General features: G+C 53.4%; 4 protein-coding genes across 4 annotated transcripts; 2 read left to right on the plus strand and 2 right to left on the minus strand.

Annotated features, from left to right (window-relative positions):
* Positions 1 to 267: 267 nt before the first annotated feature.
* Positions 268 to 4,257, plus strand: J4E78_008701 (uncharacterized protein; the record flags this gene model as incomplete). The annotated part of the gene is made up of 1 exon (XM_049369301.1): positions 268 to 4,257. One exon carries the CDS (start codon positions 268 to 270, stop codon positions 4,255 to 4,257), a length of 3,990 nt encoding a protein of 1,329 aa, XP_049219002.1.
* Positions 4,258 to 5,881: 1,624 nt separating this feature from the next.
* DHG2 (L-rhamnose-1-dehydrogenase) lies at positions 5,882 to 6,802 on the minus strand (the record flags this gene model as incomplete). Its single annotated transcript, XM_049369302.1, has 2 exons — positions 5,882 to 6,344; positions 6,405 to 6,802. The coding sequence occupies 2 exons, from the start codon at positions 6,800 to 6,802 to the stop codon at positions 5,882 to 5,884; spliced, it is 861 nt and encodes a 286-aa protein (XP_049219003.1).
* Positions 6,803 to 7,144: 342 nt separating this feature from the next.
* On the plus strand, positions 7,145 to 9,384 carry J4E78_008703 (uncharacterized protein; the record flags this gene model as incomplete). The annotated part of the gene is made up of 3 exons (XM_049369303.1): positions 7,145 to 7,257; positions 7,376 to 7,403; positions 7,465 to 9,384. 3 exons carry the CDS (start codon positions 7,145 to 7,147, stop codon positions 9,382 to 9,384), a joined length of 2,061 nt encoding a protein of 686 aa, XP_049219004.1.
* Positions 9,385 to 15,989: 6,605 nt separating this feature from the next.
* J4E78_008704 (uncharacterized protein) lies at positions 15,990 to 17,626 on the minus strand (the record flags this gene model as incomplete). Its single annotated transcript, XM_049369304.1, has 4 exons — positions 15,990 to 16,142; positions 16,200 to 16,529; positions 16,647 to 17,493; positions 17,562 to 17,626. The coding sequence occupies 4 exons, from the start codon at positions 17,624 to 17,626 to the stop codon at positions 15,990 to 15,992; spliced, it is 1,395 nt and encodes a 464-aa protein (XP_049219005.1).
* Between the last annotated feature and the right edge of the window lie 5,740 nt (positions 17,627 to 23,366).

Consider the following 23,366-nt stretch of genomic DNA (forward strand, 5'->3'; position numbering starts at 1 on the left):
CATGACGACAACAGTGTTGCGCTTGTGAGCCCAACCCGCACGGCCCTCTTCTGCACGTGACACCGCGCCGCTAGTCAACGCGTCCAGGCTACCGCGCCTGTTTGACAGGCAGCAAACAACACGCTACTATATCAACCCAGCTGCGGGGTGCAATTCCAACATCCGCCTGCTCAATTGTACGACAACGAATAGCTGATCCCCATCACCAGCTGTGCAGCCTCACAGACACCAGGAAAAGAAGCAGCGCCGGCAGCGCGGACCGCCATCATGTCGAAAGTCGATCGCCTGATGATCCAGGGCGTTCGCTCTTTCGGTCCAGAAAAAGGAGAGGTCATTCAGTTCACTGCACCCCTTACACTCATCGTCGGCTGGAACGGCTCTGGAAAGACAACCATTATCGAATCTCTCAAGTATGCGACTACCGGCGAGCTTCCGTCAAGCAGCAAGACTGGAGGCGCTTTCATCCACGACCCATCGCTCCGAAATGAGAAGGATGGTGTGGCGCAGGTCAAGCTGTCTTTCCGCTCTACTTCTGGTGTCCGCATGGTCGCCACCCGTAGCATGCAAATCACCGTCAAGAAGACTACGAGGAGCCAGAAGACCCTAGAAGGCTCATTGCTCATGATCAAAGACGGCGAAAAGCATTCCATCTCAACCCGTGTCGCCGAGCTTGATCAGATCATCCCCCAGTATCTCGGTGTATCCAAAGCCATCTTGGAAAACGTCATCTTCTGCCATCAAGAGGATAGTCTGTGGCCCTTGAGCGATGCGACTACCCTCAAGAAGAAGTTTGATGAGATTTTCGAAGCTTTGAAATACACCAAAGCCATCGACAACATCAAAAAGATCCGGAAGGACCGAAACGTCGAACTGGGCCAGCTCAAGATCATCGAGGCCAACGCCAAAGAGGACAAGACGCGCGCAGCGGACAGCGAGAGGCGGCAAGCTAAACTGTTTGACGAGATCGAGACGCTGCGAGAGGACTACAACAACGTCGACAAGAAATGGACTGAGGCAAAGCAGGAGTATGAAGACGCCTACAACCACCAAGCGCGCTTCGTACAGATCGTGGAACAGCTGAAGTCCAAGCGCCAGACGCTAGACATCAACAGGGAAAATGTTGCAGAGCTTCAAGACAGCATCAAGGAGCTGGCTGAGTCGGACGAGGAACTCCAAGACATGCTAGATCAGTACGAAGAGCGCGTCGCAACATACTCAACTCAGGCCAAAGAGTTCCGGAATCAGTATCTTGAGCTCAAGAACGACCTCGAAGACAACAGGGACGCCCTTGGAGCGAAGCAAAGCGAGATCGGCAAGTACGAGGCGCAAAAGGAGCAGTATGAGCGTCAGGTCCAACATCGCGAGAACTCTATCAAGGAAGCCGCTAAGCGACATGCTGTGCGAGGATTCGATTACGACATCACCGAGAAGCAGGTGGAAGAGTTCCAGCAGATCCTAAATAAGATGTCTCGCGATCAGAACAAGGTTCTGGATCGAACTCGGGAGGAGACACAACGCAACCTACGTGAAGCCCAGGAAAATCTCAATCAGCTCAAAACACGTAAATCGGGACTCAGCCAGAGCAAAGACTCCGCGCGGAGTCAGATCACGAACAACGACAAGCGCATCTCCGATCTCCAGAGGACCATGAACAACATCAAGGCAGATGAGGGCAGCGAAGCCATTCTTCAAGATAAGAAGCGAGATGTCGAAAAGCAGCTTCAAAACGCAATCGCAGCAGTGAACTCAGAACGCTACGACGAACGCATATCCGAAGCGTCCAACAACGTACGAACACTCGAAGACCAGAAGGAGCGCTTGACGAATGAGTTTGGTGACGCTTCAAAGCAGGCTCGGGAGTCTGCAGCTATCGATGTCAAGCGAGAGGAGCTACAAACCCAGCAGCACAGCTTGGCGACCATGAAGAAGGTTCACAATGAGCGCCTTTCACAGCTGGTGGACTCTGACTGGGACCCCGCCACTTTAGAGACGACTTTCCAGCAGGTGCTGGCAGAGAAGGCAGGCAAGGTCAAGGAGGCTGGGTCTCGCCGCGATATTGCGCAGACCAAGTTGGGCAAAGTCACCTACCAGATGTCAAGCTTGGGGTCGCAATTGAAGCAGAACCGTGCCGACCTCCAAAAGTACGAAAAGACCGTGAAAGAATCCATACAGAAGGACGACATCTCCGATTTTGACGAGACTCTGCAAGACCTGGAGTATGATTACGAGCTAAAATCTACAGACAAAGCCAAGTTCGAAGCACAGATGGAGTACATGAGCAAATGCCTGCAATACGCCGAAAAACACAACATGTGCCGTCTCTGTAAGAGGACTCTTCACGATGACCACGATGAGGACTTTACAACTGCGGGCTTTGTCAGCGGACTCAAGAAAATTATTGCAAAGGCGAAGGAGGATGTGGAGGAAGACAATGTTGATGAAATCATGGCCAAGCTTGAGACTGCTCGCAAGGCCAAACCTAGCTATGAACTAGCGACTCGTCTGCGCGACACCGAACTTCCCGCACTCCAGACCAACCTCACCAAGCTGACTGCTGAGCGCGACGCTCTCAACAAACAGCTCGAAGACCAGGATGCTGTCATCCACGATCTGGAGGCTGCGAAGCAAGAAGTTGAGTCGTTGTCAAAGGAGGTACAGACCATTGTTGCCTACTATAGCAGAGCGCAGGAGCTTGAGGCAGAAATTAAAGAGTTAGCACGGAAACAAAAGTCTGCAGGGCTCTCTCGGGGCATCGACGCAATTCAGACCGATCTGCAACGTGTGTCTGATGATAGCCGCAACGCTAGGACAATGCTCGAGCAGCTTACGGCTGCCAGAGACAAGTCACGTAATCAGATCACGACCCTTGAGCTGAGCGTACGTGACATCAACGCGGACCTGAGCAGCGCACAGTCAAAGCTGAAGGAGAAGCGGGATCTCGCCGATCGAGTAGAAGAACTCAAGCAGGAGAATCACAAGCAACGTGAAGCCCTACGCAGCTTCGACCAGGACATCAGTAACATCGACCCCGAAATCGAGCAAGCGCAGTACAAGTACGACGACATCAACCGCCGTGGCAACGATCGCGTTCAACGCGCTCACGATGAAGCTGCTAGACTATCCGACACTGTGCGCCAGCTCAACCAGGCGAACGAGGAAATCGATGCTTATATTAGTCGTGGTGGACCACAGCAGCTCGCACGTACCCATCGAGAGATTGAGAATCTCCAAGGCGAGGTCGCACGTATCGAAACTGACATGTCCGATTTGACTCGAAAGATCAAAAAGCTCGAAGACACGGTGCGCGACACGGAAACGAACAAGCGCTCCATCAGTGAGAATTTACGCTATCGGAAAGCCAAGCGCTCCCTCGACAGCCTAGAAGTCGAGATCCGAAAGCTAGAAGAGCTCGGTGCTGAGCGTGACAAGGCACACTACGAGCAGCAAGCCGACCACTGGGATCTTCAAGTACGAGATCTCAATCTCAGGAAGGCAACTCTGGAGCGCGACATGAAGAACAAGGATGACCAGCTTACGGATCTCATGACGGAGTATGAGAAAATCTACAAAAAGGCGGCTGAGCAATACCGCGAGGCTCACATCAAGGTCGAAACTACCAAAGCCGCCATCGACGACCTGGGGCGCTATGCTGGCGCTCTGGACAAGGCAATCATGAAGTATCACACGCTCAAGATGGAAGAGATCAACACCATTCTCGCTGAGCTGTGGCGCAACGCGTACCAAGGTACGGACGTGGACGCTATCCGCATCGTATCCGATGGCGATGGCAAAGGTAACCGGACATACAACTACCGTGTCGTAATGGTAAAGCAAGACACCGAGATGGACATGCGAGGCCGCTGTTCCGCAGGCCAAAAAGTCCTCGCTTCAATCGTCATCCGCCTCGCGCTCGCAGAATGTTTCGGCACAAACTGCGGTCTCATCGCGCTCGACGAACCCACCACCAACCTGGATCAGCAGAACATCAAGGGTCTCGCCGAGTCCTTGTCTCAGATCATCCAGAGCCGCAGGAAGCAGGCCAACTTCCAGCTGCTGGTCATCACGCACGACGAGCAGTTTCTCCGCGAGATGAACTGCGCGGACTACACCGACTCGTACTGGCGCGTCGGTAGAGATGTAAAGCAGGAGAGCTATATCGAGCGCCAGAACATTGCTGAGGTAACTGCACTCCAACCCCCCTTGATGCTCGCGCAGAGCAGGCACTCCCTCTTGAATAGGATTCGTTTTGAAGAATGAACCGGACAGGTTCTAACATTTGACAGGTTTCTTGATCGAGGTATCCGTTCTTGACGCTGTCGTTGATGGCGTTTGAGGATACGGTATATATTCGCATACTAGGGTGTTCACGGTTTTCGTACAGTCGCATCTATGGCTTGTAGGTGTGGGATGGGTATCATAGCGATGGAGTTGGCGTGATGAGTGTTGTCTTAGGAGGAAAACAGGTGGACTTATCAGGTATCACGTATCGGGGGCTATCATACGTATGGTGGCCTTAATGTATTCACCTTAACTGATCTGCATCATAACAAGATGACACCTCTCAAGGATACTGACTCGGTCACAGTGCAATTTCAAAGGCCCAGGAGTTCGTACCCAACATTGAATATCACTTCACAGCGTAACATACACATTGTCGCCACAGCTTCATCTACCCAACTTCTCCTACCCTTCCAAATCCCGCGAACCCAATCGACCAAAACTTCACACCCTCCTTCTAATGGCCGATTTCGTAGTCCCTCCTTCAACCCCAGTCCCAGAACCCAAACCCCTTAACATCGAAAAGATGTCCTCCGTCGAAACCATCATCTTCGACCTTCGCCACCACAAGTCCTTCATCACACCCCTTACCCCCCTGTCAGACCCATACATCCAGTCCATGCAAACATTCCAAACCTTCACCACCTCCCTCATCCAGTCTCTAGAAGCCAGCAACCCCGCAGTTGTTGAGCTGGCACAGAATGATACACTGCAAGAACTATACTCAAACTTTCCTTCTTTCTACGAGCAAGAGACGTTCAGAGAGTGGGTGAAAGAAGGGACGCTGAAACATCCTCAGCGCCAGACAGAGGCACAGTATCGGTATTTGCGCATTGTAGAACTCCAGGCACGCGAGGAACCAGCTATAGGGGTAGAACAAATCGTGAAGAGCGCCATCACAGCAGGCCAAGAATGGCGCGAAACCGCATACACGCCAGCGAATCTAGTGCAAGACCCAGACGCCTTACACTTCTTCACATGCGCCTTAGGCCGCCTCGAAAAAGCCTTTATTCCCTCCTCCCCTCCTTCCTGCTGTCCAATCTGCACATGCCCCTTCGACCCTACCACACACATCCCCAAACGCGCCCCTTGCGCCCACATCTTCTGCACCCCCTGCCTCGTGTCCTGGCTCCAAAAATGCCACCAGGCATACACCTGCCCCCTCTGCCGTGCCTGCATCCCCTGCGGCCGCAACCCCTGCACCTACCACCCTATACCCCAGAATACCGCAACACCGATGCCGTTACCTGAGATCATGGATGTAGTGTTAGTTGACACGATAGGAGGGATGGATGTACGGGGTGCACAGCTACATGGGATGGCGCCGGAGACGTATTGGGTGTTACGGGAGGAGACGAGGAGGGATAGGGTGGGGTTGAAGAAGGCGAGGGATGTGCTTGGCTCTGGTGTGTTAGTGGGGGAAGGGAATGAGGGGGTTAGGGTGTTTATGGAGGGGGTGGAGAGGGAGGCTGCGGAGAGGATTAGAGGGGATGTACTACATGCGGTGGCGGGGATAAGGCGCTTAGAGGTGCAGTTGACGTGGTGAAAGACGAATAATATGATGTCCTTTGTTTACATTTGGGTTTGACGAGACTGTTTATCTTTATTGGAGGTTTACGAATAAGCCTCCGTCAACTAGCAACTGCGCGCCGTTCACATAGCTACTCAAATCACTGCCGAGGAAGATGGCTGGACCAGCAAGGTCACTCGGCACACCCGTTCTTCCCAGCGGTATCCTGCCTTCCATGTACTTCCTCTTCCCCTCGTCTTCGAGATCCTTCTCGTTGAGCTGCGTCTTGATTGTACCTGGTAGCAGCGCATTGCACCGTATACCGTGTGTTCCGAGTGCGCACGCGGAGGATTGGATTAGCGACAGGACACCGGCTTTGGTGGGCGTGTAGTGGCCCTGGTATGCGCCGCCGACGAGGGCGCTGATGGAGGATATGCCGATTATAGAGCCGCCTGGAGGGGACTGGGTGGACATTTGCTTTGCGCCAGCTTGGATGGTGTGGAATGCGCCGGTGAGGTTGGTGGTAAGGGTGTTGTTCCAGAGGTCGGGTGTTATCCTGGCAGACGGGTGTTAGTTTTGCATCCTTCAAGGGTTGCTGCTGAGCGCAGGTACGTACTCTAAGAACTCCTTGAACTCGCAGATACCAGCGTTGCTTATCACAACGTCCAATCGTCCCCATCGTTGTACTACGGCATCTACCAACTTCTTGCCTGTCTCAGGGTTTCCCACGTCGCCGGGTACTTCTACTAGTCTCTTTTCTGTTTCTTCTTTGCTGGTTTGTAGGTTCGAGGCTGCTTCCTCGACGAGGGATTGGTACTGCGAGGTGGACTTGTCGTCGCCGAAGTGGTTCACGGCGACGTTTGCGCCGTGTTGGAGATATCCTAGGACGATGGCGCGGCCGATGCCAGTGACGCCGCCGGTGATCATCATGGACTTGCCAGACAGCAGCTGAGGGGTTTGCGCCGCTGTCGGCGTGGTGGGCGTCCACAGGCTGTTCTTGCGGGCGTGCGACATTGTGCTCGTAGGTGTATCACTGTGTGATGTGGGGTATGGTAGATGGATTATCGCGGTATTTGAGGGGCTCAGGGTGGCCTGCTTGGGGGTATTGAGTCTCTTGGAAGACGGTGAGGAATAATTCGTCCGATAGCACCGTCTACGCAGGAAGCCATAATATACATGCCGCTATGCGCAATCTGGTTCGGTAGGTGCGATGTATGAGTGAGCCGTGTTCGGTCCACGTGTTCGGGGCATCATCAGCCGAGGCCGAAAGTCTTGGCGATTGCGTCGCGTTCGCCAGTCAAACCAGTTGCGCAGTTCACGCAAGCCTCCACCAAATACTGCGATACGAGATCAAGGATGGTGTATTCTTGGGACGACAAAGAGGCGCTATGCTATCAACTCTATGTCGAGGAGCGCAGGAGTCTGGAAGAGGTCATGTCGTACTTTGAGATACGAGGATTCACCCCAAGGTATGCAAGCGCTGCGCGGGAGAGTACATATGGGTCGCCGTACTCGCTCACCGTCATTTCGCAATCTAGTGTTTGGCGAAGATATCTAGAACAGTCAACACTGACTTTGTTACTTCAGCAAGCGTGCCTTCCAGACCCAATTCAAGGTGCGTCGCTATCGCACAACTTCCATCCTCCTCCGCGAATCCCCGACTGATCACGTCATAGCGATGGGAGTTCCCCTCGAAGCAGAATCCAGCGCACAAGAACACGGCCCTCGTCGCGCGACTCCAGCAACTATGGGAACAGAACTATACGCAGAAGGACATGGTGGATACGCTACAGGCTGAGGGCTTTCAAATCAACGACCGCGAACTGCTGCGCTTGCGCCTGAGGCTCAAGCTCTTGCTTCGAGAAAGCGTTTCTAGGTCGAAGAAGACAAAGGCTGATGAAGGGAGGATACAAAAGAGGCCGAAGAAGAAGCCTGCCAAGGTTGTGCCTGGGAGAGGTTTGATCAACCAGCTTGGTAACGCGATATTGGCAGAGGAATCTACGAGCGACGATGGAAGCGAAGAAGAGGCCGCGGCTGCTCAGGAAGAAGGGGAGGAGGTTGGGGCATCTGTGGAAGAGGCGCGACCGATACTCCCCGAACCCGACATCACAGGCTTGAGCGAGGAGGAAGTGCTACGGAAGCAACTGCGCCAACAGCAGCTTCAGACCGAGAGCGACGAGAAATGGCGGACACGCAAGCGAAGACGTCGAACACGCGGGTGGGCCGGATTGCCCGCCGACGCCCCCGGCGAACCTCCTCGATTCCCTTCCGAGACCACCATCGACGAAGCGAAAGCCTACCTCGGTCTAGACAACGATATGTACCGCCAGGTTCGAGAGAGCTTTCTCCAGATATGCAAGGAGCAGGAAGTCACAAAGAAGACCATTGCCGGTCCGGAGAAGTGGGCGCAGATTGTACAACAACTCATTCGAGACGACACGCATTTGGCTCAAGTCTTCCAACAAGAGCCAGAGGTGCTACAGAACGTCGACGCGCTCTTCCGTCCAAAAGGTCAGAGAGCGCTGTCACTCGACGTTATCTGTCTGGACGTTACAAAGCGCTTACGAACGATGACTTCACGCATGACCCTCGCTGACGCAAAGAACCTCCTTGGTCTCAATCCCGAACAGACGCGACACGTCCGAAGCGCCTTTGCCGATAAGCTGAAAGCAGCTCATTTTTCGAACAAGCATGAAGCTGGTGAGGAACGCTGGACGGGTTTGAAGCAAGCGTGGGTCAACGAGTCCGAGTTCCTGGTGAAGGCGCTCGCACAAGGGGAAGACGATCCAGAATACGCAAGGAAGTTACGAGCTCTCGAAGTGTTGGCCCGAGACGTGATGAAGCGGCAACAGCAGGAAAAGACCTCCAAAGATCCCAGTAAGAAGAAACAGGCTCATCAGGGCCCGGGACCAGGGCCTGCACCGCCGGTCGTCGCTACGCATCCGACGAGCATGGGAAATAAGGGGAGACAACAGAATAGTGCCGGTCCAAAGGCAAGGACACAGACTACATACACCGCCGCGCCCTCCCTATCCACAGCATCAGATCTCCAAATCGACCCATCTCTCCTCCTAGCCGCCAGCGACGCCGCAGTCCTGCCCATCCCCTCCTACCCACCTCAACACCACTACCAATCCTCCCACTACCAACCAGCATCCCAGCACAACCACCAGCACAACCACAACCACAACCACAACCACAACCACCACTACCAACAACCCTACTACCCCGCCACCCCTCCCATCCCCACGCCCCTCCCCGTCTACTTCCGCCTCCACGCCCACTCCTCAACCCCGTACCCCACGCGCTCCGTCTGGCTCTCCATCATGCAAACCCGCTCCGTCAACGCACTCCGCGATTTAGCGATGCGCGAACACCCTGGTACTGTTGTGCATAAGCTGCAGGGGTTGGTTGTACATCGGGGTGGGAGGGCGGAGAGTGAGGTTGTGGTTGAGATTACGGATGATGAGGAGCTGGGTGCGTATTTGGGGCTTGTTAGAAGGGCGGGAGGGGAGGATGGGGGGCAGGGGCAGGGGAAGGCGACGTTTGTTGTGTTGTTGGGGGTGGGTGGGGAGGGGGGAGGGGGGTTTGCGTAGGGTCTTAAAGGTGGTGAAGTCTCGCTATCTCATTTCCCATAGATCGATATTAACAGCGTAGGGTTCATGTGCTCGTTCAAATACTATATCCTTCGCACTTTTCCTGTTTGCTAAGCCACATACCAAAAGTCAATTATGACAGTCCCGGTTTGCATCACAACCCCCATACCAAGCCTCCATGCATCAACTCTTCACCTTCAGAACTATTCAGATCTACCCCCTCACAAACTCACCCCATAAGCCTCCTCTCCCGCCCCCCTCCAAACCCTCTCCCTCTCCCCTTCTCCCAACCCCTTCCCCTCCATCCAACTTTCCACAACTCTCCTCCACAGCTTCCAGCTCCCTTCCTCCCCCGCAGGCCCACTCACATTACACACCGGCCAGTCACTCCCGAACATGACTCTGCCTGGGAAGCACTTGAAAACGTGGTCTAGGAAAGGGGATAAGGCAGTTAGGATACTAGCGATGTCGGAAGGAGTGGGTGACGAGGTGAATTCGTTGAAGGCGCCGGAGAACTTCATGTAGACGTTTGTGTCGGATGAGAGAGATGACATAGTTTGCAGCCAGACGGGAGATGGGCTGGGGGATATGGGTGAGAGGGGGGGTTTGGCGAGGTGGTCTGGGAGTTGTGTTAGTTTGGTTTTAGCTTGTCATGTTTGTGAAAGAAGTCACAGCGCATTGCGGTTTTATGGTTTGGGTGTGTAGGAAAAGGGGGAGTCATATACGTACTCAGGACGAACTTCACCCTCTTCCCATCTCCACCTCCCTCCTTCTCCTCTCTCTCCCTAACAGCCTTGATCAACCTCCCAACTTCTTCCATAGGCCCTGTCCCGTCTCTATTGGTATCGACACCTACATCAAAACACCACGCCTGGCATCCATCTCCCAACCCCTTCAACCCAACTAGATTACTAACCCAACTCTCCTCATCTTCCTTTAGCATCTTAGCAACAACACCCTCCCCTTTCCCTTGCAACAGATACCTCCATCCTTTGATACATTTCCAGAGCTGCGGCCCAGCCACCTCCTTGACAAGCTCTAGATAGACATTGAACACCCTAGGCGGAAGCTGAAAAGGCGCATACACAACAGCCCCCTTCATCTTCCCACTTTCCTCCCCCGTAAACCCATCCCCCTCCCCCTCCTCCGGCACCCCCTCCACAATCCTCCTCAGAAACCTAACTTCCTCCAATGGTTCTTTGGCCCACTCCCTCAATTTTCCCTTAACATCCTCATCGCTATCAGAGCCTGAGATACTTGGCTCCGCGGAGGGCAGATACCGATCAGTTTCTACGTAGATGAATCCCGCGGGCTGGGGTGATGTAATGGCTAGGTAGTCTGAGATGCCGTGCCGTTTGGAGAGGTGGTGGCCGGGGGTCATCCAGCCGTGGTTTGAAGAGGATGTCGCGGTTGAGGGCCAGAGGTGGATGTGTGTGTCTAGGATGGGTATGTCTTGGGATGGCATTGTTGGATTGGTCGGGTTGGTCGGGCCGTGGGGCGTAGTGTTGGAGGATGTGAGGCTGATGCCGCTTGCGTAGGAATTTGGACAGGTGAGTTTGAAGGGGTCTTTTTTCCTCTTTTGCTGTAGGCCTAGAACTTGATTGTTGGGTGTTGTTGTTAGATTGATATGCTATACTGAGTACTGTGGTGTTGTGATGCGGGGAGGTGCTTTCGGTTGGCGGGGTAAGTGGCTCCGAGGAATATCCATCGATAGGTTGTTGTACACGAATGCTACTTCTTCACGCAGATCACGGTGGTTTCTGATTCATGTTGTTCTGATTTGGACGCTCTCGTCTGTTCTGAGGCATGCTTTTCCAATCGGAGAACTTGGCGTCTACGATGGCCCAATAACAATACTAGTGATGAACTTGCAGTATTGATGTGCAACATGCTTCTGAGCTACACCAACTAAGATTTATCTAAGATAACATTAACTCGAAGTTTGATAAACATAGATCAAAGTCAAATGGACAGGAAAGACCGTCCGGCTTGGCCGCCCTTCATCACGATATGGCCGGTGATAATCAAGGCAACGCACAACGTATCGACGATTCCCAGCCTCTGGCCTCGGCAACTTGATCCCGAAACACATGCTTCGTATCCTGCAGACGATAAACCGGAGTGCACGACCGTTGGTTCTAGACACATGCAAGGTGTGTATCTTGGCATCACAACAGCGCAGTACATACCACATACAAAGCAGAACCCACATACTTCGTACATCTCACCAAACGCGCTCCACGGAGGAAACGTACAGCCATTAGGCGTCCCCTGCACGGACGATGCCGACTTTGACGTGGTCTCAAAAGGCAGCTCGTCTCGATCGTGCAGTGATAGGCGCTTAGTCGTCCCGCGCTTCCCAGCCACAAGGACAAGTGTCAAACTCAATGCCTATGAAGCCGACGGCAATTGTGGGGTAGCCATAGGCAAGAGGGTAAGAATATACTTTCGCTTGGAAAGCGAGAGCGGGTGCCCATCGATCCTGGTGCTATTGCCCTTGATTGCCTCTCACGGTGCAGTAATTCCCGTGGGAGTGTTCGGAAGCGAGGGAGGGGTAAGCGGAGCAAAGAGGGCCGGAGAAGCACCGACGCTGCCAGGCGCGCAGCTCAACAAACAATTTTCAGAAGTCGTGCATACGTGAGGCTCTGCGAAGGTCCCTTTGTTTCCGTGGAGCGTGACATGTGACTGGGGATCCTGCTTACTGCATCTGCCGAAATTCTTGTATCGGCAGCGCGCAGCATGCGCGAATTAGATGTATGGCCGAAGCTGTCAAAATCTGTGGTGGCTGAGCGTCTCCGATCCTATTGATCTCAGCGTTTAGTCAACTCCACCACTGTCAGCAGGACCCTCTCTGTATTGCAAAACAGAGGGTCCGCAAATGGACCTTCGCCTGTTGGTCTCCAGTATCACCTCAGCGCTTACCAATATAGTGCACTATGGCACACTTTGCTGAGCACTAGTTGTTATTGTACCCACACCCGTTTGCCCATCATCCGCCAGAATCTATCAGCGAGTGGACCTAAGACCGAAGTAGCTCTTTGCAGATACTATGGGAATGTCTGGCGGCCTCATCCCGCGATGTATGACGTGAGGTGTTGAAAGCTGACTCGTGCGGCGCCGAACGCCTAAATCACAATCAAGGATCGAGAGGCCGTCCGGCTGTTCTGATGGTGAAAGCAAGAAGAGGGTGGGGTGAAAAGTCTGGATGCAGCGAAAGTAGCCGTGATTGTGGAGAAGACAGGCAAGACCCTTGATGTCTTTTGACGCCGAGTCAGCCACGGCTCAGTCAGGATGCACGTCATTTTAGCGCGTTTACAGCCGTGGAGTAGAGGTATGGGTTGCGGCTCGCTCGGTTCAAGAGACCGATGGTTAGTGAGCGGACTATGGATCGTGTGTTCTTGTGGCTGATGATATGGGAATGCGGCTGTGAGACGATGCTAATCTTGGTTGCGCGATGTTTGACGTGCAGCTGCAGGGTCTTGCTTCGTAGATGGAGTACCAAGGTTGCTATGCGGAATGACAGTTCAGTCATGTGAGTATGTCGTGCGACGTCGTCATCTAAGATCGACGAACCATGGAAAAAGAAAAGCGCCGGGCCCCGTAGCGGACAACGGACGAGGCTTGATCGGATCTACTATACCAAAGTCGCACCGAGCCTAAGAATGGCTAGTAAGGGTTCCCAAAAGGCCACCTATATCTGCGGTATTAAACGACGCGCAAGCTGGTGGAGTTGGAAGCAGTAGGTTGAGACGATGACGATGTCATATATGGTATCTTCCCCACATTACGACGTTGCAGCGTTCCTGGATATAAGCCGTTTCGGGGCAGACTGGCCAGATCGACCTTGAGCACGTGACCTGTACTCCGAAGATGAAAGCTTTTCCACCATACATATCCGAAGATATACCGCGACGAGCAGAATCCGGCGATAACTGTACCGCAAACGTTAGAGGTACCTGACTCGAAATGATTTGCAGCTCGTGCTTGCTTGCCGCTGGATCTCGGTTCACGACCGGCACGGCGCGACGCTACCTCGGGCGCGCCAGTTCAAGGCCCATACAGACGGAGAGAAGACGTTTCCAAAGTTTCGCAACTGGAGTTTCCGAACAAGCACGGCTATGCTTCGGTATTGTTGGAGATTGCTGATGATGTAAAGATTATGTACTGGTTTGGTTGAACAGGTTCGCGTACCCGTGTCGAACTTGGAATATTGCTGCCGGTATGGAGCCGTGATCGATTCAAACGCACGCTCGGAGGAGGCTCCAGCGTTGTGTCAGACAATCATGACACGATCATGACCAGATCCAAAACTTGCATGATAAGTAGCCTCAAACAACTTATGGAGTAGATCTGGGCCTTTTGGAACTTAGGCTAGACGTCTGATGTCGTCAGAGGGCCAGCATCTATAGAAGCTAACGATGCCGACAAGGACTCCGCAAATACACAGTCTTTGCTGTCGCGGTAATAGCCAGCATGGCCTTAGCGCAGCGTATCCTGGTGAGGATGAAGTGGGTATTTGTACGCATTGCATGACAGCCCTTGGCCCCTTGCTTCAAGATGTACGAGTAATTTGGACCTTCGCGCATAAGTTCCCTCAAGTGAGATAACTGGATGGACGAGAGGTGATGTAAAGATTTTTGTGTGATAACGTGCGTCCCGACAGCGTGTCTCGCGCGTGAAGCGAGATGTGCAGAGTTTTCGCCTTCGACCCAGCTGTTTGGACAACGTTTCGGCTGCTGACAAGCAGGATCAAGCGAATGTCAATTGTCCGGAAGTGCAGACTGATTGCGCTGCCATCATCAGGCATCCCGGCCCATGTCGTGTTACGTGGGGAGCAGATAGGTTGTGCCATCTTGCAAGCGTGTATATTGAGCAGTCATTGTCATCTCGATGGGAGATGTTCATTGCCATTTTGGCTAGTGCGTGGCGCTCGCCCAGTCTGCACCTGTGCAGTTGTAGTACTTTTGACAAGCCAGGCACCAATGACAATGTTCCGTCCGGTATTGGTAAATGCTCTGGGACACGGCACGCGAGAGTTGAACTGCAAGTCCGTGCCTAAAGCTGTCTGCAGCGTGTTGCATCGGGGATGCGGCACAGATGCTTGCGACAGCTTGGCTACAGAGTATCAATGTACATGTGTGCTGTTCGATGCCTGGTGGCCCATCTGCTGCGAATGCTACGTACGCAGTGACAGGCAGCTATGACGAGAGGTGGAGAAATGGGTCAGGCGTCGCGCCGCAGAGAGCGCCAGTCTAGCGCGTGGGAGCTTGGCTCTGGACACACAGGCCTGCGGGAGCGGGATGACCAGCATAAGGTTTGGACAAAGGGTCTCTTCCGTGCGATTTGCTGGCTCGCTAGAAGACCAGGGCTCATGCATCTGTCATCCGTCATCGTCCCTGTTGACAAGACGCAGAATTTGTGTCGTGGGTAGGGAAGAAAATTGCCGCAACGCACGATGATGTTTGATGAGGGCCAGCGATGCAAGTGTGCATGAGAAGTTCGGCGCCGGCATGGTTTCCTTGAAGCTTCAGCTAGGACGTGCAGCATGCAGGCCCGCTTGAGTGGGCAGCTTCGTTGGTGGGAAGACCTGTGGACGCCATCGACTTTTCAGCGCCATCGGATCGCGATAGGGGAGTCGAAAGTGCCAGAACAACGCTGACCCCTAGGGCTTGCTGCAGCCGATGCTGGACGGAATACTCTGCAGCAGTAGACGAAGGGCGGATTTGGCGTGGGAGAAGGCCAGCTGCGAGAGTGACATTGCGCAAAGCCACAGATTAAACGATGCTGCGGGCCATGGCCGAAAGCGGAGATACGAGGTAGTTCCGAGACTTGGGGAGTGGGTTCTTCAATTCCCTTATCCCGTAAACCGAGGGGTACCTAGGTACCTGCCCTTCGCACCTGCCGCCTTTGAGTGGTTCGTTCGGAAGTATTGCCTACCTATCCTCTTCGTAGTGCGCCCGTCTCAGATAACGTGCCGCTATTTGTCTCGAGGCGGCCCAGACTCCCACATCTTTGCCGTAAACGATGAAGCAGGCGATGTCCTCGATGCGGGTGATGGTTCGCGCTACTTGTAGGCCGTGCAGCGCGGGTAGGACGCCTAAGACGGCTGACCAGGGGGTCGTGTGTTGCTCGGGAAACAGCTGTGATGTTGGGATAGAGTTTTTGTGCCGCGGTTGCACAATTGTGAGACGTGGAGCCAGAGCAGTCGCGGCTGACTACGCGCCTCGGGGGACGGCAGGAGCGAGCTGCGACGTTGGAAGTGGAGGAAGGCACCAAACAGAGCGACTGTAATAACGGTCATCATCATTGTCATTTGTTGTGACTTTTGCGTAGACTACATGGTTGGGTATTCACCAACACGGCGCGTGGAAAGACGCTGCAAATTCGACCATGGCCGTAAACTCCTTGAACACCTTGCATCCAACCGGGCCCATTTTGGTATCCGAGAGCTGCCACGCTCAATAGTAGGAAACAACACAGCGCGGCTCTACCATGCGTGTACTGGTAGATGCTATGCTTCAAACTGACATGCGTCTAACATTAATGCATCCAAAAAACGCGCGGCCGGGGCCTGGAATGCCGGCCAGAAAGGGAAAAATCGTCGTCTAATTCATCATCGGAAAACCGGCGCCTCGCTCGCGAAGCACGCGTCCGCCTGGTGGAGGCGTCAGGGGAGGGGTAATTGTCGCCATCGGCGGGATAGGCAACATCCTGATGTTGTCGTCGGCATCTGCACCCTCGCGAGTACCCCATGTGGTCTGATAGCAAGCCGTCAGCAAGGTTGAAACGAGCGCGATGAATGATTCATGACATACCTCTGTCACGGTGATGCAGCCGTAGAGCTTGATCAGGTTGTGGAAATAGCCGAAAAGAATCGAGACCGGGACGAAGCGGACGTCGCCCGGGTTTCTTAACAAATGGGGAATTAGCTTGATCGTCTTCGCGAAGACCCAATGCGCGAGGAACAGCGCCCAGAAAAGGTTGCGCTGCCAGTCCTGCTCATGGGCTTGCTTGTCGTCCTCTGCTGCGTAGTATCCTGCCTCCGCCAGCGCGAGGTAGACCGAGACGAAGAGGGCGCAATCGAGGAGGAAGGCCCATTGCGTAAGCGTGGTTTGGAAGACGGCGTAGAGGGACCATGGGTAGTTCTATTGCGCAAGGATTAGCAAAGGTAGCGCGAATCGGCGAAGTCAAAAGAGGGGCTGGCTTGGCGGGCGTCCAACAACGCGAAATCTGTGCAAATATTGGAAACTAGCGGCACTCACCATCCACATGTAACCCTCCGTCAGGCTAGTCAGATTGCTCCTCCAGTTGGAGCGGACCCATCGCAGACATTGACGAAGATATTTCGAATCGTCCTCAAGGGTCGTCTCGACTTCGCATTCGCGGTGGTTTTGCATTTGGATCTTCCAGTTGTGTGAGAACAACCATCGCGTGATGAAGTTGTCGTCGTCGGCGTTGAGGAAGTGATCGCTGCCCCATGTCTCGTGCGTGAAGCCGTAGGTAAAATTGGGGTCTTGTAGGATCTCGGATCGATAGGCAACGGCGCGTCCAGATAAGCATGGTAGGCCACCGTCGATCCAGTTGCAGGCAGTGCAGTCAAAGTTCCTCCTCACCAGATAGATGGCACCCAGAAACTCCCAGATGCTGGAGCGGTTGAAGCGGCGGATTTGCTGGTTAGTTCCAACACCTCCGACAGATGGGTCTTCGAAAGGAGCAAGAATCCATTTGGTAAACTTCTCCGGTAACCATACATCGTCGTCAAGTAGAAGCGTGATCTTGGTCTCGACCTCGGGAATGGCTCGGCATAGCTGTCGACGCTTGTTGGCCTGGCTGACGGATAGAACTTGAATGATCTTGGGGCTGCCCAGCTCTTCTACCATCTGGTACACGCGCTTTACTCGCGAGTCGGGTGTGACGAGGAGGAGGCTTAATGGCTCGAGACGGTATGCGCTTTGAACCGTCTCTTTTAGTTGTTGCAGGTTTTCAGCAACTGTTGGGATGATGACAGTCATGTCCTTTGATGTGATGGTAGGGTCGTCGACAGGCTTCATGGGTGTGTACGTCCAGTTGCTCGCCAGGTTCACCCATAATCTGACATATCGAAACAAACTGTGGTACCGAGTCAGTGTCGTCCAAAGTGCGGGGAAGGCTGGCAGTGGCAGCTATGGTAGACTTACAAGAGAGCCAAAAAGATACAAAACCAACTCCAATTGGGGAACAAGGCTAATGGGAAAGAGAACATGGTGACGGCCAACGAGTGTGGTAGTGCGGAACGTGAACTACGACGGTGGACGGTAAACGAAGATCACATCGAATGGTGGGAGTGAAAAGCCGCTTGCATCGGGGAAGCAGCGGAAGTGACAGGTATTTAAACAGATGCTTGCGAGCGGGCTAGGGCGGCGAGGACATGTTTCGCTCCCGGCGCTGTTTAAGCTGCATGAGATTCCCTTAGCAGACTTTGGGGTAGTGTGAACATGGCTGGAGCATGAGGTAGTTGCGAAATTCCAGTAGTGACCAGGGTGTGTACGAGTCGGGAATAGCGAATGCGCCCACTGAGCTCGAGCGTCATGCTTGGATCCCGCCAGCCGTTGAATCGCTCGCATATTCCTAGCCACCCTAGCTGCAGCGCTTTCAGGGATCGACTGCATCGTGGTGCATTGCTGACAAGGGCCCTCATTGTAACCGCCCCGCGGTCGCTCCGGTGCTGGTGCCGTTGGGGCACGAGACAACACGCCTCCCCACTACTCTCACCTCATCGCGCCATCCACTACGGCGAATCTTGACATGCCTTTGCCATCGCCCACTGGTCCTCCTGACGCCGCCAGCTCGTCGATACGGAGCCGACGCGCGGGCTATGAACGATGCGGCTGATGATCGATGGGTCCTGGTCAATATGAGACCCCGCTTGGCGCCAGACCATCTGAGATCAATGGCTCTAGGCCTGAATTGCCCACTCTCTCGTCTTAGAGTCCCATGCACTAGCCGCTGCAAGCGGACCTTACCAAGCGTGGCGCAATAGCGACGATAGGCGCTTCGTTACCCTTTGGCGGCAGGGCTGGCGTCTCCATCTTCCGTTCGTACATGCTTCCGGCACGGCTAATTACTTATTACCACTCATCCACACTCATGCTGCGACAGCCCTCGTTGTTGTGTCGCTGCCGCTGACCAACGGGAAAAATTCCGGGGCTGTTCACTTAATTTACTCGATTGCCCATTCTCTGTAGCCGAGCACCTGCAACAGCGACGGGTCGCCACGGTCTGTCGCTGCTAGAGCAACAATCCCATGTGCCTCGCCGGTCCATATTGTTGGCGTGCTCCGTCCCTCTAGACACTAGTAGCCTGTATTGGTCGTACGTCGACCGATGGCTTTTTCGTCGGAGACATTGCCGTATACAGTAGCGAATTGCCTGGACTTCCTGCTACCTTGCTTCAGGTTGACTGCAATTATTGTCTTTGTCCCGCTGGACCAGAACATTGGAAAGGTACCTGCACCGGATGAAGACGTACAAGGTCCGGGTACGCATGCCTCCAAACTCAAACGCCGTGTAGAACGCTGCAGAGACGGGGTTTATACCATGCTTATGCAGATCCAGTCGTCGGGCCGCGGGAAGCCATACGCGCATCCAATTACCTGACTGTCTACCATGTAAACGGCTTGCTGCTGCATACTGCATGTAATTTACAAAGGTGGGTGGGCGTCCAGCATGCGAGCGATCGAACGAAAGATGGGTCATGGCTGCTGGCGCTTCCCTGCATGAAGCCCTCCCTTTCGGTCCCGTCAACGTCTACATCCGGCTTTCAGATGAGCAGATGTAGACTGCGTATCTTATATCCTTGACCTTCTGTGTGAGTTCAGCACGTTGATGCCCAATGCCAGTAATGATTGTACTATAGACGGAAAAGAGCATTGATCTTGGTGGATCATCATGCCACATCGCAAGGCGAAAATCACACCCCACGGATGCCAGGTGACAGCTGTCAAAATGGTCTCGGTTATTGCGTCATTAACCAGAGACACGGGCAGAGAGGATCCTCCACATATTGCGGATCGCTTGCCGGTTCCTCGCGAAAGCCAGAGCCATACACGAATGTACCTCATGTTAAGCGCTCCTGCGCCACAGACGAAACAGGGTCCAGCGCCATTGAGCCTCAACTACTATCAAGACCCATCTGGTGGACTTTCGCTGTCGAGATCTCATGCATCCGAGAAACACATTTCAGTGTGACTGAAACGATGACAGATCCGTAATGTTCGACGAGCCGCGCTATCAGGACGACGTACAAGGCGTCTTGGTAGCTCCATGTTAGACAAAACTGTCTTGGATCTAATCAGTGAAAGTCGTGGTAAGGTGCTCGACTACCTGATGGAGCGGCCAAAGTCCGAGATACATTCCGCTAGTGTTCAGGCGAAGACCTGTGAAAATTGACTAGTACCTATAACTGTCACACAGCTTTTCTCTAGTCAACTGAAAGGTAGTACAAAGGTGTCAACCGAAGGGTCGACGTTCAGTGTTGATAACGTAAGGTGAATTGATGAACTCTTTGGCAAAAGTAGACATGAGATCGTAATTTGAACGTGGGCTTACGCCAGCCTCAAGGCAAAGCTATCCTCAGCTATAGTTGACCCATTTGACCCAAGATTGGGTGTGTTTCTTACTTGGTATACTGTCGAGAGGTCATCAAGTGCTGGATAAGGCTGGTGATGGCCCTGATGCCCTCCACTCACCCGGAGCTTGGGTCCGGGGACAAAGCCTAGGGTGTCTTCGCCAGAAGATGTCGCAGCTGACTACACAAGTAAAGTTTCAAGTTTTGAATCGTCTGAGGCTTTTCCTGCTGGAGTTGCACACTTTCAACAAAAGACGTCCAGATGACCTTCCCAAAGACCGGGCTTGCTCTTGCCCAGCTCACGATGTGCACCGTGAACGAGAGTGACCCGAAGTGAGATCTTGGTGTTTCCTTGGAGAATGTAATCATTGATTCAGCTCGGCCATCGGTTTTCACGGGCACCGTCGTTGTCTCGGTGTCTCTTGAACGGTATGTTCAGCCAAGCCGTTCCTATGGTGTTAGTGTACAATTCTCATCGGCGATACCTGCCGCACTCAGCTGGATGATGATAGCGTTGTGGAATTGCCATGCAAGGAGTGTTTTGGGGAACCGCCATTGCCTCTGGGTGCGGAGAGGGGCGCAGCCGACCCAGGAAACCGACCTGAAAAGGTACACGCAAGTGCGAGCGTCTTGCGTGCTTTGGGACTCACTCCATTGAAAGACGTAAGCGTGCTACCAAAGCAGTATGGTAAGACAGTAAAGGCGAAAGAAGTGGGCTGGTAACGGATCGAGGCGGGTCAAGTGGTGGTGGTTGCTGCTTGCCTGAAGCTACAACAGCTTGAGATCGACCGAGAGACTAGCGCCGATCAGTCACCTGTGCACATGAATGCCCTATCGTACTCGCCAACATATGATCCACAGCCCTCCTGCACTCAACGACGCGTTCAGTCAAGCGTACGGGTGTATGCTAAACTTAACAGTGTATCAAGTGTGGCTACAGTCTCGTACGATGCTTGACCTTCCGCGCGGGGGCCAGGGTCATGCGAGTCCCTGGAGGACGCTAAGGACGCGCTAATCAATCGTGCTGATCGCCAGTCCCGAAGCGCTCTCGACCAGGTGTTCCCCACACACTCACACCACCTCTAGCCGAGCCACCTCTGCAGGCCCTCACACGTCACTACGTATCTCGTACTTTGAACAATAATACTGCTCGGACGGCGACACAGTCAAAGGGGTCGTGCGACACAGTTGTGCGGCGCAAAAATCCGCCCATGGATATGTCGCTGAACATTCTTTGCAGGTTTCCAGCTGCGACACTGTTGGACGCGTCATATTACGTGGAACATATCCCGCACTGCCGGAGATTGGAGGCCACTATAATCCGACTAGGATTGGGGGCTATAACGATGTCCTTATCCATATTCTGCACTGTATGCGGCTGCAGATACCTGGTCCCAAACCCGCCCAGATAGCTTATGTCCTTGTGCATAGCCATGGCCCTTCGCGAACGGTGTGAAAATTATTTAGCTGCATAAGCTGATCCTCCGGAAGGAAGGTAGAACAAAGACATCGAGTTCTTAGTCTTTGGCATCTACAGTCATCTTTGCTGACATTCCAACAAGGCATACCCCTCCAAGCGCATGTGTTGACAACCAAGCCACTCGCTGCCACGGGACGAGTACCAATAACTTCCACGAACATTTCCATCACGTCAAAATATACAAGACTGCCAAGTGAAGCGAGCGGTCGTCTAACAGGACCTCGGTCGATCTCTGATGTCGTGCATAAGCCACGGTACACCAGAGTGGACGCTCACCACAGCACGTGCAAGGAACGTCTATCGGATTACACCCTCTCTCATTCGCGTCAACTGATCCACCGCAAATTTCACGCAGACAGAAAAGTCGACCGCAGGGCTGTGTAGGCGTTACCCGCTCGTGGCGCCGACTATCTTGTGACGATAAGCATACCTGATAGGACAATCCTGCTTTCGGCCATGAGACAAGGACTGGCAAACATGTATGCTATCCCAGCATTAAAATCGCACTGATCAAGATTAGGCATCTCGATACTGTCTTGCGGATCATTAATCAGAGTGCAACATCTCATATCTACACTAAACAGCCATGCAATAGACTTCCTTCTATCTCTGGGGAGGGTGCGGCACAATTGCGTAAAGTCCTTGACGATAGGTCTGCACGCATAACATCCTACAAACCCTAGGGGTATCGCTTGACTGTATCTCCGATACTGCATTGTCCTGCAACACCATGTAACGCGATATGGACCGTCCGAAAATAACCAATTTCGAGATCTGCCGATCGTATGAACACGGAATCCTTCCATCTGAATGCACCAGGAAACACTTGCGCAGTCCATGGTTCCAGGTACATCCGCGCATCGCACACGTACGGGGATGTTCGAGCCATCCATATGGCCCACACAATTCTGTTGAGATGTGTAGCATGCACGAACTTCAGATGCTGTGCGTACCCTAGGCCTGCGCCTTGCCGCATGCACGCCATTATAATCCCTTGCTTGACCTGCATTGCAGGCCGAGGACTGCGTTTCGGCTACCCCGGTTCGCATACAGAATTTTGCCTGCTGAAATACTTAAACGGCAAGTCGATACAACGCAAGAGAAAGATTGGTAAGTACGTCGGTGTCGAGCTAAATAGGAATGTGGCACGAGACACAATTTTATCATGTCAGCCCTGAGATGCCGTTCAGATTAGCGTATTATTGCGCTCTATCGAAAGAACCGCACTGAAGAGGACGACCATTCAAAACAATCGAATTGAGTCCGCGTAATCACAGACGGGTATGGTCCACTGCGACATGGTTACACGACTTCACCGGCAATAGCCCACGTTTCTTGGCTTCCTGGTGTGGACACGACAGCGGCAGCCAAACGATCCTGCTGCTACCCGTATCCGTACGCCTCAAAACGCCTCGAACCGCCCTACCCAGCTGACAGGATAGACGCGGTAGGCGATCTTAACAGTCATCGGTCTGGAACAATTCTACGGACAGACACTGAGTCCTTCGAACTCGAGACTTTTACTCGTCAGACCACAGAGGGACACATGTACGGAATTTTGCAACATCCGGAAATTTACGCCTGTAATCGCCTTTGAACAGCTGAGTGATTAGGCTATGAGATGCGGGGTGGTGCAAGCGCCACCCACCACGCCCATGTTATCTGTGAGGCAGTGTGAGCCGAGTAAGATGCGATTGGATCTCCCCCACGGTTCGAAGCTGATTGCACGGTCAAGAGCGTCTTGATCTATGAACCAGCCCGCAGATGGATAAGTCAACACAGCGTTCGCCCGCTTCGACCATGGTCCTCAGCACCCATCTTTTCTCGTTCCACCGCAGCAGTACTCTGCCTATTTCCTCCGACGCATAAGCTCGCTGGCCACTCAGCCAGGGAATCG

The sequence above is a fragment of the Alternaria triticimaculans genome (genome assembly GCF_023758025.1).
Source record: "Alternaria triticimaculans strain BMP 0046 chromosome Unknown scaffold_16, whole genome shotgun sequence".
Classification (NCBI taxonomy): Eukaryota; Fungi; Ascomycota; class Dothideomycetes; order Pleosporales; family Pleosporaceae; genus Alternaria; species Alternaria triticimaculans.